This window comes from Toxorhynchites rutilus, chromosome 2 (assembly GCF_029784135.1).
Source record: "Toxorhynchites rutilus septentrionalis strain SRP chromosome 2, ASM2978413v1, whole genome shotgun sequence".
Lineage (NCBI taxonomy): Eukaryota > Metazoa > Arthropoda > Insecta > Diptera > Culicidae > Toxorhynchites > Toxorhynchites rutilus.
This window is the reverse complement of record NC_073745.1, coordinates 312,008,996-312,027,394: the sequence shown is the minus strand read 5'-3', so window position 1 is coordinate 312,027,394 and position 18,399 is coordinate 312,008,996. Positions and strand designations below refer to the sequence as shown.

General features: G+C 37.5%; 3 protein-coding genes across 14 annotated transcripts in view; 1 reads left to right on the top strand and 2 right to left on the bottom strand.

Annotated features, from left to right (window-relative positions):
* Positions 1 to 18,399, top strand: part of LOC129770678 (collagen alpha-1(XVIII) chain) — a 742,307-nt gene that overhangs the window by 476,598 nt on the left and 247,310 nt on the right. The gene's annotated exons all lie outside the window — the stretch shown is intronic.
* LOC129770682 (uncharacterized) lies at positions 7,474 to 8,106 on the bottom strand. Its single transcript, XM_055773657.1, has 2 exons — positions 7,965 to 8,106; positions 7,474 to 7,908 (listed from the first exon to the last, which is right to left on the bottom strand). The coding sequence occupies exons 1-2, from the start codon at positions 8,061 to 8,063 to the stop codon at positions 7,507 to 7,509; spliced, it is 501 nt and encodes a 166-aa protein (XP_055629632.1). The 5' UTR covers positions 8,064 to 8,106; the 3' UTR covers positions 7,474 to 7,506.
* On the bottom strand, positions 8,639 to 9,349 carry LOC129770683 (general odorant-binding protein 99b-like). The gene is made up of 2 exons (XM_055773658.1): positions 9,222 to 9,349; positions 8,639 to 9,166 (listed from the first exon to the last, which is right to left on the bottom strand). The coding sequence occupies exons 1-2, from the start codon at positions 9,285 to 9,287 to the stop codon at positions 8,765 to 8,767; spliced, it is 468 nt and encodes a 155-aa protein (XP_055629633.1). The 5' UTR covers positions 9,288 to 9,349; the 3' UTR covers positions 8,639 to 8,764.

Genomic DNA, 18,399 nt, shown 5'->3' with positions numbered 1-18,399 from the left:
TGGTTTTTAAGCCCCGAATACCTTTCAAATCGAGTTGTTCGCCGGTTTTGGAGTTTCAAGAACAAGAAACCCGCCGAAAGACTCTGCTTTCTAGGGGAATATGTATTAACCAAAAAAAGGAAAGCATTAGTCTTCCAGATGTGTATTGGTCAGTCTTGGCTAAATACAGTCGCCAAGTCACATTCAGCACCCATTATGGCTATTTGCTCAAATCTAAAAAGAGGAGCGGCACTCGCGTTGTCATCATCCAATACATAGAAAGAAGAGAGAATCCCAGATCTACACAAGAGAGATGGTGTTGGATCTGAAGTTCAAAATAACGAAACGAGGGGCTTCCAAATGCTGAAATCGGTACCGCGCTACAATTTGTATGGCAGCCCGCCCTTAGAGAGGGGGGAGGTGTTTCGAACTATCATAAGAACCTTCCCCGACCCCAAAAACCCAAAAACTTAAATTATACATATAGGCGATAAAACAAAGTTCCACACAAGTTCCGAATATATCACGTTTCCATTATATCACGCGAAAATTTTTTTGAGCGTGATTTAATAGAGACGTTACTGTATTTCCAAAATATGATCTATTAGCGGCATTCTGGACCCTAGGCAATAATAATTGGAAATGGAGTAAGAAACAATTCGATTCAATTCGCAGGATTCTGATCTCATCCCAAGGATTGTTTATTTTATGCAGAAGTTCCAAGATAAGAGCCTGTAGAAATAAATTGTATTTGAACGAACAGTCACATCTGAGCAAGAACAAGAAACATTTTAATTGACTCATCTAGTCAGAATTTAGACTTTAATCTGGAAGCTGATTCTTAAGTGTGGAATCTGAAATGTCAAATCTAAATCATATCAGTTATTTTTTTTATGTTTCTTCACATTCTTCCCGTACTAAATATGAACTTGTGTCGCTCACACAAATTCAACATAATTTACACGTTGACCTTTCACATCACCACTAAATATCCCAATATGCCAACCCATCGTACCATTATCCTTTTCAATGTGAAATCCTCTTCAGTAAAATTTCAAACGAACAAACAACAACGAACGAGTTTCACGCTTTCGACATCCGTTTTCTTCTTCAAACCCTGGGGACTTTGATTGCGAGTGTGCCAAACAAAACGCGCTTCGCAGGAAATGCTTTCTTCTTCCATAATTCTTTCGTCTTCTCCTCGCAGCCTGACATCCCACAATCAGCCCAAACGCCAATCAAAACAAAACCAGTCACATACATCGCGTGCTGTAATTTCTCGAAGTCAAACGGTATCCTCCCGGGTGAAGAAGATTGTCGGCAACCAAGCTGGGAAGGAGTGGGTGGTTGTTTGTGTGTTTAGTAGGGGATGACAAAAGATCCACCCGAAATTAGATAACGTTATGTATCGGTGTGCAATTTAACGAGCAGAGAAACAACAATCAAAAAAAATTATAGGAGGTTGTGTTCAAGACACGACCGCATTGTTGACGTAGAACTGCGCTGTAGTTTAATTCAAGTCGCTTGTTTATAACTGCGATTATTATTTAATAATACTACGAAAATTTATAAATAACCATTCTACCAGTTTGGTCACCCTGAAATGTTTTTTGTGTTTTTTTTTGTGAGTGTTTTCATCCTTAGTGGAGAAAGTTTTCCTACCGTCATGCGAAATCAAATCACTGACAAAATTCCAAAACATTTATTTTCTTGGTGAGCTGACGATAGCCTGATGATTCCCCACACAATTGTGTAGCTTAGAACCTTAATGCAATGGCTTAAGTTTGATACAATGATTGCAATGCTAGAGACATCAGCGAGTCAGTAATTAGGTCGCGTCTACAGCTCAATCCGAAACGAGGAAGCAAAAAAAGGAAGAACAAGCGATGTCCATTGTTTCGTATCTAGAACGATACTGAAAGTTTGCCTTTCCTTCCTTTCCTTGTTGAATTAAAGAGACTTTAAACTTCTTCAGTTCATTCGTCTCTAGCCTTCAAGAAGGCCCTTGGAAAACTTTACTCTTTCCTCATACTACTCCCCCATCCCCATTGCCTTGAGAAAATCATTCGATCCCTCGCCGTTCAGCTCGCTTAGCAACGGTGTTGTCCAGTCGGTGTCCTCACGAAGAATGAAATTTACCTCAGCGAGATCCACTGTTTATATTCTAGGCGAATATTCCCCTTCGTTCTTCTTCTTTTCCTTTATTCACGGAGACTTTACATCTTACGATTTCCCCTTCGTTGCTCTTCGATAAGTTGCTCGTTATAGACAGCTCTGTTCGGGAAAGCACACAAATGTACAGAACAAATGTATAAGGAAATGGGAATGCTTCCAATTTTAATCAATTTGAACCATATACAGACTATGGGATTGTGATGTATAGCATATCAAACAAATCTTAGGGAATTTCCGATTCGTTTGGTATGTAAATCGCCAGAATCCGTTCACGGCAAAAATAGTTATTAACGTTAACTTTATTTCGTAAAAACGTGAACTGTTTTCTGATTTGGCACCCTTAGTGAAAGACGTAGTTCTACGTCAAAAAAAATCGTGAAAAGTTGAAAGAGCATCTCTCTCGTTGGCTCGGGATGAATTGGGACCGGGTGAGACAGTGCCTTATCAAGACTCACGTCAGACGGATTTGTGCCGAAAAAAAAACAAAAATACAGAATCGAAACGTGTTTTCTTGTAAAAACGAGACCCTCGTCCAATCCTTAGCCGAGGATTAAAGCGGACTCGCCTGGTATGACATCCGGGCTGCAGATAATCTTGTGGCATAACAAAGAAGAGACTATTGACTACTTTCGGAGCGTCGTGAGCAATGAGACCAGATCTGGAAAAGATGAATGAACTGACGATTCTTGAGGAGGGGTGAAGTGGATTACCGACAAAAGAGGATTTTGCGTGCCTGGAATCGGTCACTTAGAAAATATTTAAATCATATCCTTTGCCCTCCAGGTTAGATCTGAAGTGGTGCATTATCTTTTAATCTTGGCTTCTGGCGAAGTCTTATGAATTCTCGATTTGACCAAAGCAAATCCGCTAAACACCTGCACGTGCGCTTCCACCTTCATTGTCACTCAATCCCGAGGAAAAGCTAAAAAAAACCATCGGATTCTCAACGGCTGGTGGGAAGATTTTCTCCCCAAAATGACACCAAGTTGCGTGGGAGATCATAAAATTCAATGTCATTAAAAGATTTATTCAACATCACGATGGCAGTTTATTTAGTGATTTATTCCGAGGGGTGTTTCTTTTCTTTTCTCATTCAACTCCGACCAGCGATGATGATGATGATGATTATGATGATGGCGGCGGCGGTGGCGTTGGTAAAAAGAAAAACTTTTTTGACTCTCATTTCGCACACCGTATTCGGTCGAGTCGAGACTGCTGCGGTGCGGTCCAACGGGCGGAAGCTTTCACAGGATGATCCACAGGATGTGGAATGGTAAAAAAATGTAACCTCTAGCAAAGAGAACCCACCACCGAAGGCGGAGCACAGCCTGTTCGGGGAGGGGATACCGGCGGAACAAAAATATGGAAAAACTCATTTCCTCCGTAAACATGCTTTTCGTCTCATCGGCTCCGGAGGATGTTTTTTTTCGGTGCTGGCGTGCGGTTTGTGGGAAAATTGCCCGCCCTTTTGCCGTCACAAATCTGCACAAGAAGTTTGGTGAAGCGGAGAAAGCGCGTATGAATTGCAGATGGAGTGAAAGCTGAGTGCTTGGAAATATCAGACGCCAGGTGGTTCCCATTTCGGCGGATGTTCGATACATGCCTAATCCAGCCCAGCAATCATCGGTGGAAGCTTTAAACGATAGATGACGCCAATCTGCGGGCTCCATTACGCGATTAAGGTTAGGTTGGAAAACTTCCAACCACATATGCCACTGCGGCACCAATTAGGATGAGTGGTCTCACACTTGATAACTGCTGTATGCAGTGTTTTGAAGTATGTCAGAACATTCATCGTTCAGATTTTCAATCGATAATCATCTCTCTGCCCGATGGATAGAGCCGCCGTTCGAGGAATCATTAATCAGCGCCAGCAACATCACTCTTTAGTGGCCATATAAGAGCATCGAGTTAATTGGCATCCGAATGCAGTGATTTTTATTCGCGCTTTTCACACGACACGCTTGTTGGTTTGCATAGTTTTTGCTATTATTTGTCCGGATTATTCAGATTAAATTGGAATATTCCAGGATACACATCATTCAAAGAAACAATCCCGTAAAATGACTCGTTAGTATTGAACTCGAACAAATTCAACCAGAACATAAGCCGATGATCGACGCTCTGGTTTCGTTAACTGCCACGTATTGATTGATGCATAATGAGAGGTAGATCTGTTGCCAGATTACGCTACATTGCAGCTGTTATCTGTGGTGGTGCAGAACTATTGTGGAGGCAACTCTCATGCGAATGCACAGTTTTTTTCTACACCTTCAGCAAATTGTTGTTCATAACATGAAATTTACTCAGATAGTCAATAAAAGCATTAAGGTGTCCTTTCAAAGATTTAATATAATTGTGTCTCTGCGACAAACATATTAACATTTATTGTTTTTCAAACAGAGTTCGCGATGAATAAAACTTGAAAAGAAACGAAAAAAAAAATCAAATAACCAAAATTAATTTTTCACAAGTCATGCATACCAAATACACACCCTACTATAATTTACCATAATATTATACTTACCCTCCATTGTATACCTACCTTGTATTGAAATACCCTTGAAGTTTTTGTAAAAAAAATGTAAGGGGTTGTATCTAGGACACGACCACATATTTTTGACGTAAAACTACGCAATTACATTATGCAATCCACTTGTTTACCCCTTCGAATATTATTTTAGAATTCTTCGGATTTTTTGTAATAAATTATGTTCTTCGTTACAAATAAAACGTCCTTTTACGTTTGATATTATGCCTCGGACTACCAAAATATGTGAACGGAAGAATTGTCAAACGATCATTGTATTTTACATTTTCCTCTGAAATTATTACACATCTCATGTTTACGTAGTTCTCGATCCGCGAAAGTTCATTCACCTCTAGTATCTGGAATGACGATATGACGTTTTAGGGAAACATATCCCGGTCTGCAAAACGACAAGCGAGTATAAAAGTACTCAACACCAAAACATACCCCCGACTTGCATGTATTTGCAAAGCGGATTCACCCAGGCACATTAGTTTTGTAGTCCGTGTTAGGGAAACACAGCTCGGTGGGAACAAAAATACCCCCGACTTGCATATCGATTATATATAGTTTGGAAAAAAAAATAATTTTTTCATGTTTCAAATAAGGCTTATTTCAAGAAGAAATATATCCTTTCAACGTTGAGGTGAAGTATAAGTGGCTATTACATGTACAGTGGGGTAAAAATAGTAATTTTTGGAGATTTTGCTTAAATTTTCACCAGGAATTGTATATATCGATATTGCAGCCAAATTAAGAAAGATAGAAGTTGGGCGTCAAAGAACACATTGTAGAGCGGTTAAAGAACTTCAAATTAATGGATTATTAGGATAAAATTAAATTGAAAATGATTAACTTTCAAGTTTTGACGTAGGATTACGTCTTTCGGGAACATATCGGGGTAAAAAATTGAAAATCGAAAATCGAGCACATCGTGAAAATTGTCCAATTTCAAACGCTTATTGCTCAGTCATTTAATGATGGATTGATGGAATTTTTGCGTCAATCGATTTCGGTACTCCATAACAATTTTTTATATTGAAGAGAATAATATATGTCATGTAACTAACTATCGATCAATTGAAAAATCTCAACCCTTATCCTAACGGAAATACCCACTCCTGATTGGTCGAAATTGACTACACATGCGGCGGGTTCCTAACAGAGACATCAAAACCAAGCTGCCTGGGGGAGTTGACATTGCAAATGCATGAATGTAGGGGGGGCTTTTGTTCCTACCGACATGCGTTCCCTAACAGAGACATCAAAATCAAGCTGCCTGGGGGAAATCCACATTGCAAATACATGAAAGTAGGCGAAACTTTTGTTCCTCACGAAATGTGTTCCCTAACAGAGACATCTAAACCAAGCTGCCTGTGGTAAATCGACATTGTAAATACATGAAAGTAGGGGGAGCTTTTGTTCCTACCGAAATGTGTTCCCTAACAGAGACATCAAAACCAAAATCGGCTTTGCAAATATATGCAAGTTGGGGGCATTTTTATATTGCAAGTAAGGTGAGTGATACGATTAATTCTAGCAAATAAAATTTAAATTTGGAACTTTAATGTTGGTTGCTTCGTTAAATTTCATATCAATGGCCGATTGTGTATTGTGAAAAATTTAGCACAAGTGTAAGTGTAACATTGTATATGGTAGCAGTTGCGTTAAAAATTACTTGGTATATGGAACGATTTATTTCATATTTCATAAATAAAAACCAAGGTGTGTTCTCGCTCGAGAACGGGTCGTTTGGTTTAAGCTGTCTGTTTTGTTGTGTTTATTTTCACCCAAGAAAAGTTTATACGGCGAGAAAAATTTGAAAAGTGAAAAAATATTAGAAAAAGTGATTTCCCATATGCTCTACATATAGTATTAGATGCTATTAGTCCAATAAAATTTCGCATTGGGTTGAATAAACACTCAGAAAGTGAAAGTTATAAAAGAAAATTACCTTTCCCATTTCAAATATGTTTTCTCTATATTGAAGTAACATGTTTTTACTGATGAGAAAAATTTATAATTGTGTTCGGTAGTGGTAACTATTTTATATTCCATTAGTGACTTTTTCATATTTCATCCATACATAACATAGGAGGCATCTCGTCTAGGATCACAGAGGGCGGTTTTCATCATATCTCGTTCCACTTCGGTATCTTTTATCTGATACGCACCATCCAACGACTGTTTACCATCTTTCTGTGATCACTACTCGGTAAACACTGGTGGAGTGAACTAACAATATCCAACAATCAAACAAAATTGCCATCAAATCATTATCAAAGAGTTTAACCATGTAATTCTTCAAACATATCCAAAATCGACATATAGCCTAACGGAATCCTACGTCAACTATGCGGTCGTGTCTTGGACACAACCCTCCTGTGACTTTTTTAACAAATTCTATAATCATAATTCATCAAATGAGGCTATTGAGCACCATTTTTGACCGATATGTATAGATTTCATTTCATTTCTATTGCTCTCTTTGGGAAACTATAGGATATAAAATAAACTTGATATTGAAAACAAACTTACGACACTGTGAACATCATAAGATAAAAACGCCCAAGAAGATGGATGTTAATTCGAAAAAGAGCCGATGCCGGTTCGATTAGCTCGATGACACTGGATTCATTTAAAAATACTAAGTCTAGTGTGCGTTTTATAATTTCGATGAGCACCATACCTTGTTCGAAAAAGCACTGGATAGTAGCAAATCAATTGAATCGTTGACTTTTTCTCTGCCGAGAATGATTGTCATACCCCAACATATATATAATATCTGATTGTTATCGAAATCGTACATTTATTTCCACATTTTAAACCCCAAACACAAGGTCTACTGAAGGTACAACAATCATCTCCTTTACCAACGCCACCCATTCGTCGGCAAAACATTTGTACGTCGCGTACGCCTTCTCGCAGTAATCATCCGCCGGGACTTTGGCCAAATTTTCTTCAAGACATTTGGCGTGTGATGCGGCGAACTCGTTTTCCTCTTCGGCCTTACGACCCGGGCGCAAAAGGATCCACATGGCGTTCATCAGGACTCCCGAAGCGTCCTCGTACACCTTCAGTTCGTGACCCATACAACGGAGAAAGCATTTGGTCGCTTGATCGAACGAATACTCAGCCTTGAGGAGACCAGGAATGCTGGCCTCGGTGAAGTTTTGTCCCAGGGCGCATTTCGTTACCACGTCGGTCATCTCCACCAGTGTCAGCTAGAATGCGATGCATATAGGGATGTTATTCTGATAACAAACTCAGGATTACTCACCGTTTGGGTTAACGGGATCAAAGTGCCGATCAGGGCAAGGCCAACGAACTGACGTGCGCTCAACATCTCCCAGATCCAGAATTTGACGAAGCTAATCATCGAATCGCACTGTTCGAGCGCAAGTCTCTCCAATGTTATTTATGCGAAAAATCGCTGTTGGAATGTGGAAGGTTGATCTTTTGCCAGATTACGATATATGGAAGTTATGATCGGTGAAATAGAATCGTTGCACTACAAATTACATTTTAATTTCATTAATCATATATGCACGTGTAACATGCTATTGTTCATTACATGGAGTTCTCTCAATTGGCAAAAAATAAACATTCACGTTTTTATATGGGAAACGTAACCGTTTTGATTGTTGGAAATGGATAATTAGTGATATGGAAACATAGTGATATGGAAAAAAACGTTATATTGTACATTGTACGCTTGATTTGCCTACATGCCAAAAGCTTTATGCATTATTATTCATTTTTATTTCAATTCTTATCGTACACTAAAATCGCTACATCACTATCGTACACTTTTTTATCCCGATAATTCACAAAAGGGAACCGTAATCAACTGAAAGAAGATTCCGTATCGCTGAATTGTATTCTTGTCATGAAAAATATTTCTACATTTTCAATTTTCGAGACAGTGAGAAAGACAAGATATAACAAATAAAATGCGATTAGAAGAGATATCGTACCCATCTTGTATATTTTCAAATAGATAAATCATCGAACCACGTCTCATTTCTTCCCGTCAACGTGGTCCAAGCCAAGAAGATCTTTTAACTTTATTTCCACACTTCAAATCCCAAACACGCTGCCTATGGAAGGCACACCAACCAACTCTTTAACCAGCGGGATCCAATCGTCAGCGAAGCAAATGTAGGTTGCGTAAGTTCTCCCGCAGTAATCATCCGCCGCGACTTTGGACAAATTTTCTTTGACGCATTTGGCGTGCGATTCGGCAAACTCCTTCTCCTCTTCATCCTTACGACCCTGGCGCAAAAGGATCCACACGTCGTGCATATTGACTCCGTTCGCGTCGTCATAGATTTTCAATTCGTGACCCAAACATCGAAGAAAGCACTTGGTCGCCTGGTCATCCGAGTACTGAGCATTGAGGAGACCTGGGATGGCGGCTTCGGTGAAATTTTGTCCAGAGGCGCACCGCGTTACCATGCCGGTCATCTCGATTAGTGTTAGCTAGAGTGGAATGAATGTTAGCATACTGTTTTGATAACCAGCATCAATTACCCACCGTTTGAGTCAGAGGAATCGCAATTCCAATTAGTGCCAAACTGACGAATTGACCCACACTTATCATCTTCTCGGTCGATTTCGATGGTTCTATAGAACGAACTGAACTATTTGAAAATAAGCCAATGCTAACAATATTTATATAAAAAATCGCAACTTTCTGATTGACTCACAATGGGCGAAAGATCTGTTACTAGATAACGAAACATTAGCAGCGTTCATTGCTCAACGCAGATAAATGGTGAGATAGAATCATTTTACGGCAAGCCAGTCTATCAGAGGCGTTAAATAGAACATCAAACACTCATGCTTTATAGAAATGAAGTGGGAAAGCTTTGAGATGAACTGTAGGATCGTTCCAGTCGTGCTCAGTTCTCATTTCACAACACAACATTATATGGATGTCGTACTGGTCGGAATTAATTTCCCTCGAAAGAGCATGTATCATGTAAACTTATGAAAGTTAGATAAGATCTGTTTATTTTTTGTGATCTTTGGATATGTGTACAATGTAGAGATGGGCGAGCGCTCACGAGCCGCTCATTTGAGCCGGTACGTCAGAAAGAGCGTACGATCCACGGTTCTTTACAAATGAGCCGCGGCTCTCAAATGAACGGCTCTTATACGTACGGCTCTTGAATGAACCACGGTACAAAAAGACCCACGGTTCTTTTATGAGCCGTGGCTCTTTTTGAACCGCGGTTCATTTAAGAGCCGTTCATTTGAGAACCACGGTTCAAAAAAGAACTGCGGTTCATACAAGAACCGTGTTTCTTTTAAGAGCCGGCTTATTGATAAAGAACAGTGAATCGTACGCTCGTTCTGACGAACCGGCAGTGTGGCTTGCGGCAGTGTGGAAGAAATATATGTTTCCCATGCTGCTTTTTAAGCGGTTTCATTTAACTGCTTGTATGTTTGTAAATTTTGGCGGATTACATATTTTCTCGAAACCCCATAAATATGGGTATCTAATGAAAGGACTTGTCTAGTAGGACACAGTTATTTATGTAAAATGGAAATCCAAGATGGCGGCCGTCATAGAATGACAGACTACTAATTTCGTCAAAACCCCATCAATATGGGTATCAAATGAAAGGCTTGCCTAGTAGATCACAGTTATTTATGAAAAACTAGCTGACCCGGCAAACTTAGTCCCGCTCAAAATTTGTTAGTTGTTATCAATACTTTCAAACATTCACGTTTTCTTACTATGAGAAAATTCATGGGTCCAATCGCAGAATTGTTCATTGATTGATCTTCTAATAGACTCCGTTGAATATCAGATTATTTTCAGACACAATTCTCGTTCATGATTTTTCAACCACTTGCAAATAACATGTTTCTCCGTGACATAGAATAAATGTTTTATACAGAAAATATAATAGAATAAAGACAGCCCTAAATCGGACAATTCCTTTTTCGAGTTCTGATCTTATCAACACATCCGGCAATCCTTTTTTTTTATATAGATAGAAGAAGATATAGGAGTGCGTTTCATCACATTAAAATCCGTTTCCAGTTTCGAACAAATATCAATTTCGCTAGCGCATACATGAAATGGACTAAGAACACTTGTCACTATGTAATTGTAGAACATATTGGAATTTAATTTTCAGAATTTTCACTTTTTCCTTCAGAGTTTTCCGAAAATTTTCAATTGTCATGTTTGAATGAAAAATTGATGGTTGAAATATTTGTAATATTTTTATGGGACCCCTCTCCATTCCAGAGGAGAGAGAGTGTCACACCATTATAGAAACATTTCTTATACTCAAAAACCCTCACATCCCAAATTGTGCTTGATTAGTTTTAGAGTTATGCAGAAATTTGTGTTTCATTTGTATGACAGCCCCTCCTTAGAGAAGGGGTGGAGAGTCTAACTATCATAGAAACATTTATTGCACCCTAAAACCTCAATATGCCCAAGTTGGTTTCATTTGCTTGATTAATTCTTGAGTAATGCAGAAGTTTGTGTTATGTGATATGTATTTTTTTTCAAAACCCCTCAATATGGGCATCTAATGAAAAGACTTGACTAGTAGAACATAGTTATTTATGTGAAATGGAAATCCAAGATGGCGGCCGTTACAAAATGGCAGACAACTAATTTCGTCAAAACCCCATCAATATGGGTATCAAATGGAAGGGCTTGACTAGTAGACCACAGTTATTTATGAAAAATGTAAATCCAAAATGGCCGCCACCTCAACATGGCGAAATATGTATTTTTTCTCAAAACCCTCTCGATATGGGTATCTAATGAAAGTACTTGTCTAGTAGGACACAGTTATTTATGTAAAATGTAAATCCAATATGGCGGCCATTATAAAATGACAGACTACCTATTTTGCCAAAACCTCATCAATATGGGTATCAAATGAAAGGACTTGACTAGTAGAACACTGTTATTCGTGAAAAATGTAAATTCAAAATGGCGACCGTTACTGTGTCGTTATCGAAAACTGCTATATTCTCCCGACTGATAATTCGACATGATCAACATTATATGGATCAAGTGAAATCAGTTCTAGTGATTGTAAAAAAGCTCTGTATGAATTGATTTCGGAGCTGGTAAAGCGATCTACAAATCTTGAGTCAGACGAATTAGTAGCCTAATAAATACTGCTAGATCCTCGCTTCAAGCAGCAAGGTTTTGGGGATAACAGAAAGTACAACTATGCACACCAGTCGTTGATAAGGATGCTAAAAATGACATCCATGGAATACACACCTACGAAACTACCACAAATCGTTGGTGATGAATGGGAGGAGTTTGATGCAATCTTCGATCCTCACATGATCCAAAAGCTGCTGCAACATCTATTGTAGATCCACATTTGCTGAGACTAAGCGAGGAAATCTATCTCTCCGCGGCTCTATATTTTTTTTTTTTTTTGAAAATATTATGTATTCCGGCGACTTCAGTACCATGTGAGCGAGTTGTTCCGAAAGCAAGACAAGTTTGCAGTGAAAGATGTAGTCGACTTTCATCAGATAACATTGAAAAGATAATGTTTATAAATAAAAAAAAAATAAAAAGATCATTGTGATGGAAATATATCAAAGAAAACCTTCAGTAAAGAAATATTTTTACTTTCTCTGCACTGATTATTGTTTTAAACCTTATTTTTTTACGTCTTCCATTCTTTACATATCCGAATAAACCAATTCTTGAAAAGAGCCGTCGAGCCGCTCAAATGAGCCGGCTCTTTACATTGAGCGCACGGTTCTGAGCCGCTCACTGAAATGAACCGTTTTGCCCATCTCTAGTACAATGTGTTTTAATGTATTTTTATAGCATTACCTAAAAGTCGCTCCACCAATCTTCGTACAAATTGTCGTACTCCTCCTATACTATATTGTAATTTATAATATAATTTGGTAACATAGACAGGGCCGCCTAGTTTCATCTATTTTACTACAGTTTATGTCTAATGTATCGCAGCTACTCAGGGTCGTGGCTATCTTCTCATCTTTCCACGCTAATAATCTTTCGTTTATACTGAGTACCGTTCTCTATCATCCATAGAAGCTCCATATTATCTCAGGAACAGGTTCAGTAGACATTAAGAGTCGTTAAGAAAAAGTGTAAACTGATACATGGTTGAATAAAGTATAAAATTAGTACGATTCTTTTTTGTGGTGGCTGAGAGTAGTCAAACGACCGCAAAGGGTTAAATTCGTAGTGGGTTGTGCTGAGAACGTGAACGCATTGTTCATCCAAGGAGGTACTCTGTTCTAGAAATTTGGGAAAAATATTTTTTTTTCTTCATATTTCTGAAGTTTAGACATCCAAAAATTTTATTTTGGAGAATTTTCAATAATCCCCAGTGTTTGCCAAATGATCCATTCACTGAAAAAATCGCTTTCGTTCGTTCAAATATGATCATACACAAATCATTTCCCCTATCGGCATTCATTTTGTTGCTACTAGGGATTGCATTACCGTGCCAAAAATTCAATAACCGGTTATTCGGTGATGAAAATTTCATTACAGGTAAAACCGGTAAATCACCGGTAAAAAACATACGTTAAAATACCCAGTTTTCTTGAAGAAACAACTTTTATTTAGAATAATTAGTTTACAATAAAAACATTTTGCAAGTTTTTGTTGGTTAAAGTAATACTTAAGGACACAGAGTATGTTAATTCTGTCGTCGGATCTCATTATATTGGGCGTACAGTACGAAGAGTACCGAATACCATTGTCATGTATTTGCCTTTTATGCCCTCTGTACGAAAACTCTTGTCCGAGGGTTTTCATCAATCCGTTTATAGACATTGAGCTTGGGCCAAACTTCTGGGCATTACGGACGACTAACTGTTCAAATGTTAAGCTGCGGTCTACCAACGTTGACTGTTTCAAAAAGTTACTAGAAATTGAATGTAGTACAAGACGATTAAACAAAGTTTTAACTAGTGATGAAATGAATAGTGGTTTGGCCGGATACCGGTTAACAGATATCCGGCCAGCCTCGAGCCTCAGCCCTTTATAAGCTTATACATGACTAAGAGAAATGACAGGCGAATATGAGGCAAATGAAGCGTTAAATTTTAGAAATAGATAAACACATTTTTAAATAAGAATTATAAACGAATATGAAAGTTTTCTTTCAAAATAAATATCCTATTTAATAGTGTATCAAGTTTTCTACATGGAATCTGCAACAGCTTTTTTTCCTGATAATGATTTTATATCATAATGTTGAGATTTATGTAAGTTGTACTTAAAGTTGTCTTCAGAGATGGTAATCTTAGAGGGGGTACACTTACTTCACTACAAATCAAATCCAAATTATTATGACCGGCGACCGGCGGTTGAAGTAGTTCGCTTTAATATATTTTATTATAGCTTTTATATTTTTATTATAGCTTTTAAATATTCGAGGTAATTTTGCATGTTGTTGCATCAAAAAAGTATCTGAACAAAGACGAGACCACCCAAAGAACACCGATTTCACGTTCTGCTGGAAATTCATTATTTAATCATCATCATTATTCATCATAATTTACCACTGGTTAATTTTGAGTACTGTTATAAAGTTAACACTGTTATGAGTTGATAATAATTAATATTTAATATATAATAAAATTATAACACATTAATAACATAATAACATTCTGACATGTCAGTAATCATACCTTATTTACTTGTGAAAGATTTTTTTCGTTTATTGTCTTATGATTTCTCATAAGTTAATAAGAATTTTTTTTAGTAATATCCGGTACCCGGCCGCAGATATTGCAGATATTGGCCGGATAGCTACCGGGTGTCCTTTTCATCTCTAGTTTTAACTGTCCTGTACTCGCGCGCAAAATCATAACTCGTATATTCGCGCACGGTATCACAGACTGTAATTTTGCTATTGTGTTTTTCTAGACGTGATGGTATTTAATAAAAATTTAAAAAAATATATAATCGAATCTTCAAACTCCAGAAAATATTTCGACGTAGGATTACGTCTTTCGGGAACATATTGGGGTACAAATCGAAAATCGAAAATCGAGCACATCGTGCAAATTGTCCAATTTCAAACGCTGATTGCTCAGTCTGTTTGTTTTGTTGTGTTCATTTTCACCCAAGGAAAGTTTTTTTTTTTATCCCATTTATTTATTTCAGGCTCATTAGCATTTTAGCTGTAACAAAGCCGAATTTTAATCGTGTACATATGTCACATGGTTATCATATCTATAATTATAGCACATTACATTACACAGTTGCCATTCGCCAGTATTCCTTCTATACCATTGCATATGGTACATTTACACAGTAGCCATTTAGGCGTAAGAGTATTCTGTATTGTATTTTTCTTCCATTATCCAGTTAGACCACCGGACAGCGGAGAAAGTTGATTGATCATTGTTGAGCTATATATAGAACAGCAGCCCGATGTGTCTTTCAGAGCAGAGCAGTTGTATGGATGAATCGATCTCCATCGCTGATGATTGTTGCGTGGACGTAGCTAATCTGTAACAACACAAAGATGGTCAATGAGGGTCCTGAGTTTTGAACTCACGATCGATCGCTTACTAAGCGAACGCGCAACCAATGTGGCTACGGAGACCCCCAAGGAAAGTTTATACGGCGAGAAAAATTGAAAAAAATGGAGAAATATTAGGAAAAATGATTGCTTTACATATAGTATTAGGTGTTGTTAGTCCAATTAAAATACGCATTGGGTTGAATAAACAATCAGAAAGTAAAAATTACAAATGAAAATTACGTTTTCCATTTCATAATGTAACAAGTTTTTACTGATGAGAAAAATTGATAATTTTGCTCGGTATTGGTAATTATCTTATATTACATTGGTGAGTTTTTTTTCCTTTATTTCATACATACATAACACTGGAGGCATCTCGTCTTGGATCACAGAAGGCGGTTTTTATCGTATCTCGTCCACTTCGGTATCATTTATCGGATACGCACCATCCAACGACTCTTTACCATCCTTCTGTCATCATCACTCGGTAAACACTAGTGCAGTGAACATACAATACCCAACAACCAAAAAAACGGCCCTTTTCAGGAGGTCACCAAATCATTATCAAAGAGTTTAACGATGTAATTCTTCAAACATATTTAAAATCAACAGATAGCCTAGCGGAATCCTACGTCAACTATGCGGTCGTGTCTCGGACACAACCCTCCTGTGTATTTTATTCAACTTCATTCAGTTTCAATGAATTCATCCAGCCTTTTCAGAACAGAATTATTGATTCCCGGTCTGTGAGATCGTATGCTCCAGTAGAGGATGGGTAATTAAAGGAAAAAAAATAGGTCATGCTAATAAAAAATCAATGATAAATTATTCTATAAAAAAAAATTATTATCGGTTACTAAATCATTGATAAATATTACTTAATTTGGTTAAAATCTCATCAATCGATATCGTTGATTTTTTTAAGAAAATTGCTCCTCTGAAGATTCAAAACATTTATTTTCCATAAAAATACATCCAACATGATTATTATATTTCTCAATTACCGAGAGGTAGAACTATCTGTCAGAAATATTGAACCCTATTATGTAAATTAAATCGAACGGTCAATTGCATATTTTGAAACGAAATTTGGCAAAATATCAGAAATGCAACAAGTAAACCAAACAACTCGATGAATTACACCGACAGCTTTCACGACTGCAAAAAAGAATTCTATTATTCATAATTCAATATTTAATTTAGGAAATTTTGAATTCCTCGTTCATCAATGTTGCCCTGAAAAGGACTGATGGTTGTCTCTATTTGCAGAAATAATGTGTGATGGTTGGGTGATAATTCGTTCTTGCCCTCATGAGAAAAATAAAAATAGTCGACGAACGTTCTTTCTATCGCCGCGATTCTTTTCTTCTCACACAAGCGACTATATATTTGTTTCACCACCATCAACACAATTTCCCATTTCTCAACCACCCCAATCTACCAGGGCATAAAAACAACAACAATGTGTGCGTGTGATGCGAAAATAAATGAATACTCTACACAAGCTTTATACCCAACTAGCTGACCCAGCGAACTTCGTCCTGCCCAAAATTCTATTATTATATGAATGCTTTCAAACATGTGAACGTTTGCGGAAAATTGGTATTACAGTGAGAATATGGAAAATAGGTGGTAAATACAAAGAATTTTATAAAATGAAGACAGCTCAAATCGGACCGTTCCTTCCAACACATTTGGCGATCCATTTTTATCTATATACCCATTCTATGCCAAACCGATATGGTGGTTCTCTAATTTTCGTGAAAAGTGTGAGTATTATTCTTTATCGCAAAACATTAGACTCGTTTTTTTTTTGACGTGGGACTACGTCTAACCGGAATATACGGGGGGTAAAATGAAAACCTAAACACAGAACATGCAGGAAAAAATGCAAGATTTTGAATGCTTATAACTCAAACATTTCTTACTGGATCGGAGAGATGTTTGCATCAATTGATAGGGAATATTTCCACGCATCTATCGCAATTAATAGAATGTTATGTTTTATTAGATAAACAATTGAATAACTGTGAAATTTTGAGCGTTATCTAAACGCCCTAACTGCCTTGTTTTGATTGGCCCGATTTACGGTTTCCCCAACACGACCATCAAAACCAAGCAGACTTGTGGAAATCGGCATTGAAAATACATGAAAGTAGGGCGAGCCTTTGTTTCCTAACAGAGATTTCAGAACTAATGTGCCTGGGGAAATTGGCATTGCAAATTCATGCAGGTCGGGGGTATTTTTGTTCTACAGAAGTTGAAGTTGTTGATTCATGCAAGCCGGGAGTATTTCTGCACCCGCATTTTTGTTTTGCATAGCGGGTTATTCAAGATTGCATTGAAGGATATGCCTTCATATGTTCTGCTCACAGAATTTCTACGTACACCATTTGATGATTAGGCAAAATGTTTTCACATTTAATTGAATTGGGAAATTGTTTCATTCAATCAAAAATTTAATCAATACAAACAAATGATTGCCAAGCTAAGATAGTCCCACGTCAACCTTGCGGTTATATCATAGATATAACCCACCCATTTTTGTTTTTTCATTAGGGTGACCATTTCCATTTTAGGGTTGTCCGAAAAATCATCTTTTCCCTCTTTTTTCCAAAAATATAAAATTTGAAAAATCAAGCAGGTTGGGAAAGATCTTGAGATCGCAAAATAGAACAAAATGTCTTAAAATCAAAGAGCAAAACATTGAAAATTTCAAAAGTCATCTTGGTTTTCTGTATTGGGTCTTAAAAAAATGAATTGAATTTTTTTCTTAGTATACAAATACTAATACTGTAATGTGGATTGAGTATAAGCAGCTCGAATGAACGAAAAATGAAACAAATGAATATGAAGCTTTTCGCGTGCAAGAAGAAGGAAAGATGTTCTCTTTATTGATCGTCAAAAGAGGTTTGCCGGTGTGAATACAGTGCAACTTGAAATACAATACACGTGCAAACATACTATCTCACCCCCGAACAATTTAGTGTGTCGGCAGTTTAACGTAGATTGTTTTTTATTCAGTTCTTCATTTGAATTTCAACACACAGTAGCCAATTACAATACCAATTCGTTCCAAAAAATTTAAGTCCACGTGTGTTATTCCAAACTCCAATCAATTATTGATGTGCTTTGCTCATACAAAAGGGCTTCCGTCTGACTACTTTACCATGAAGATTGCTGCTTCGGAGCACT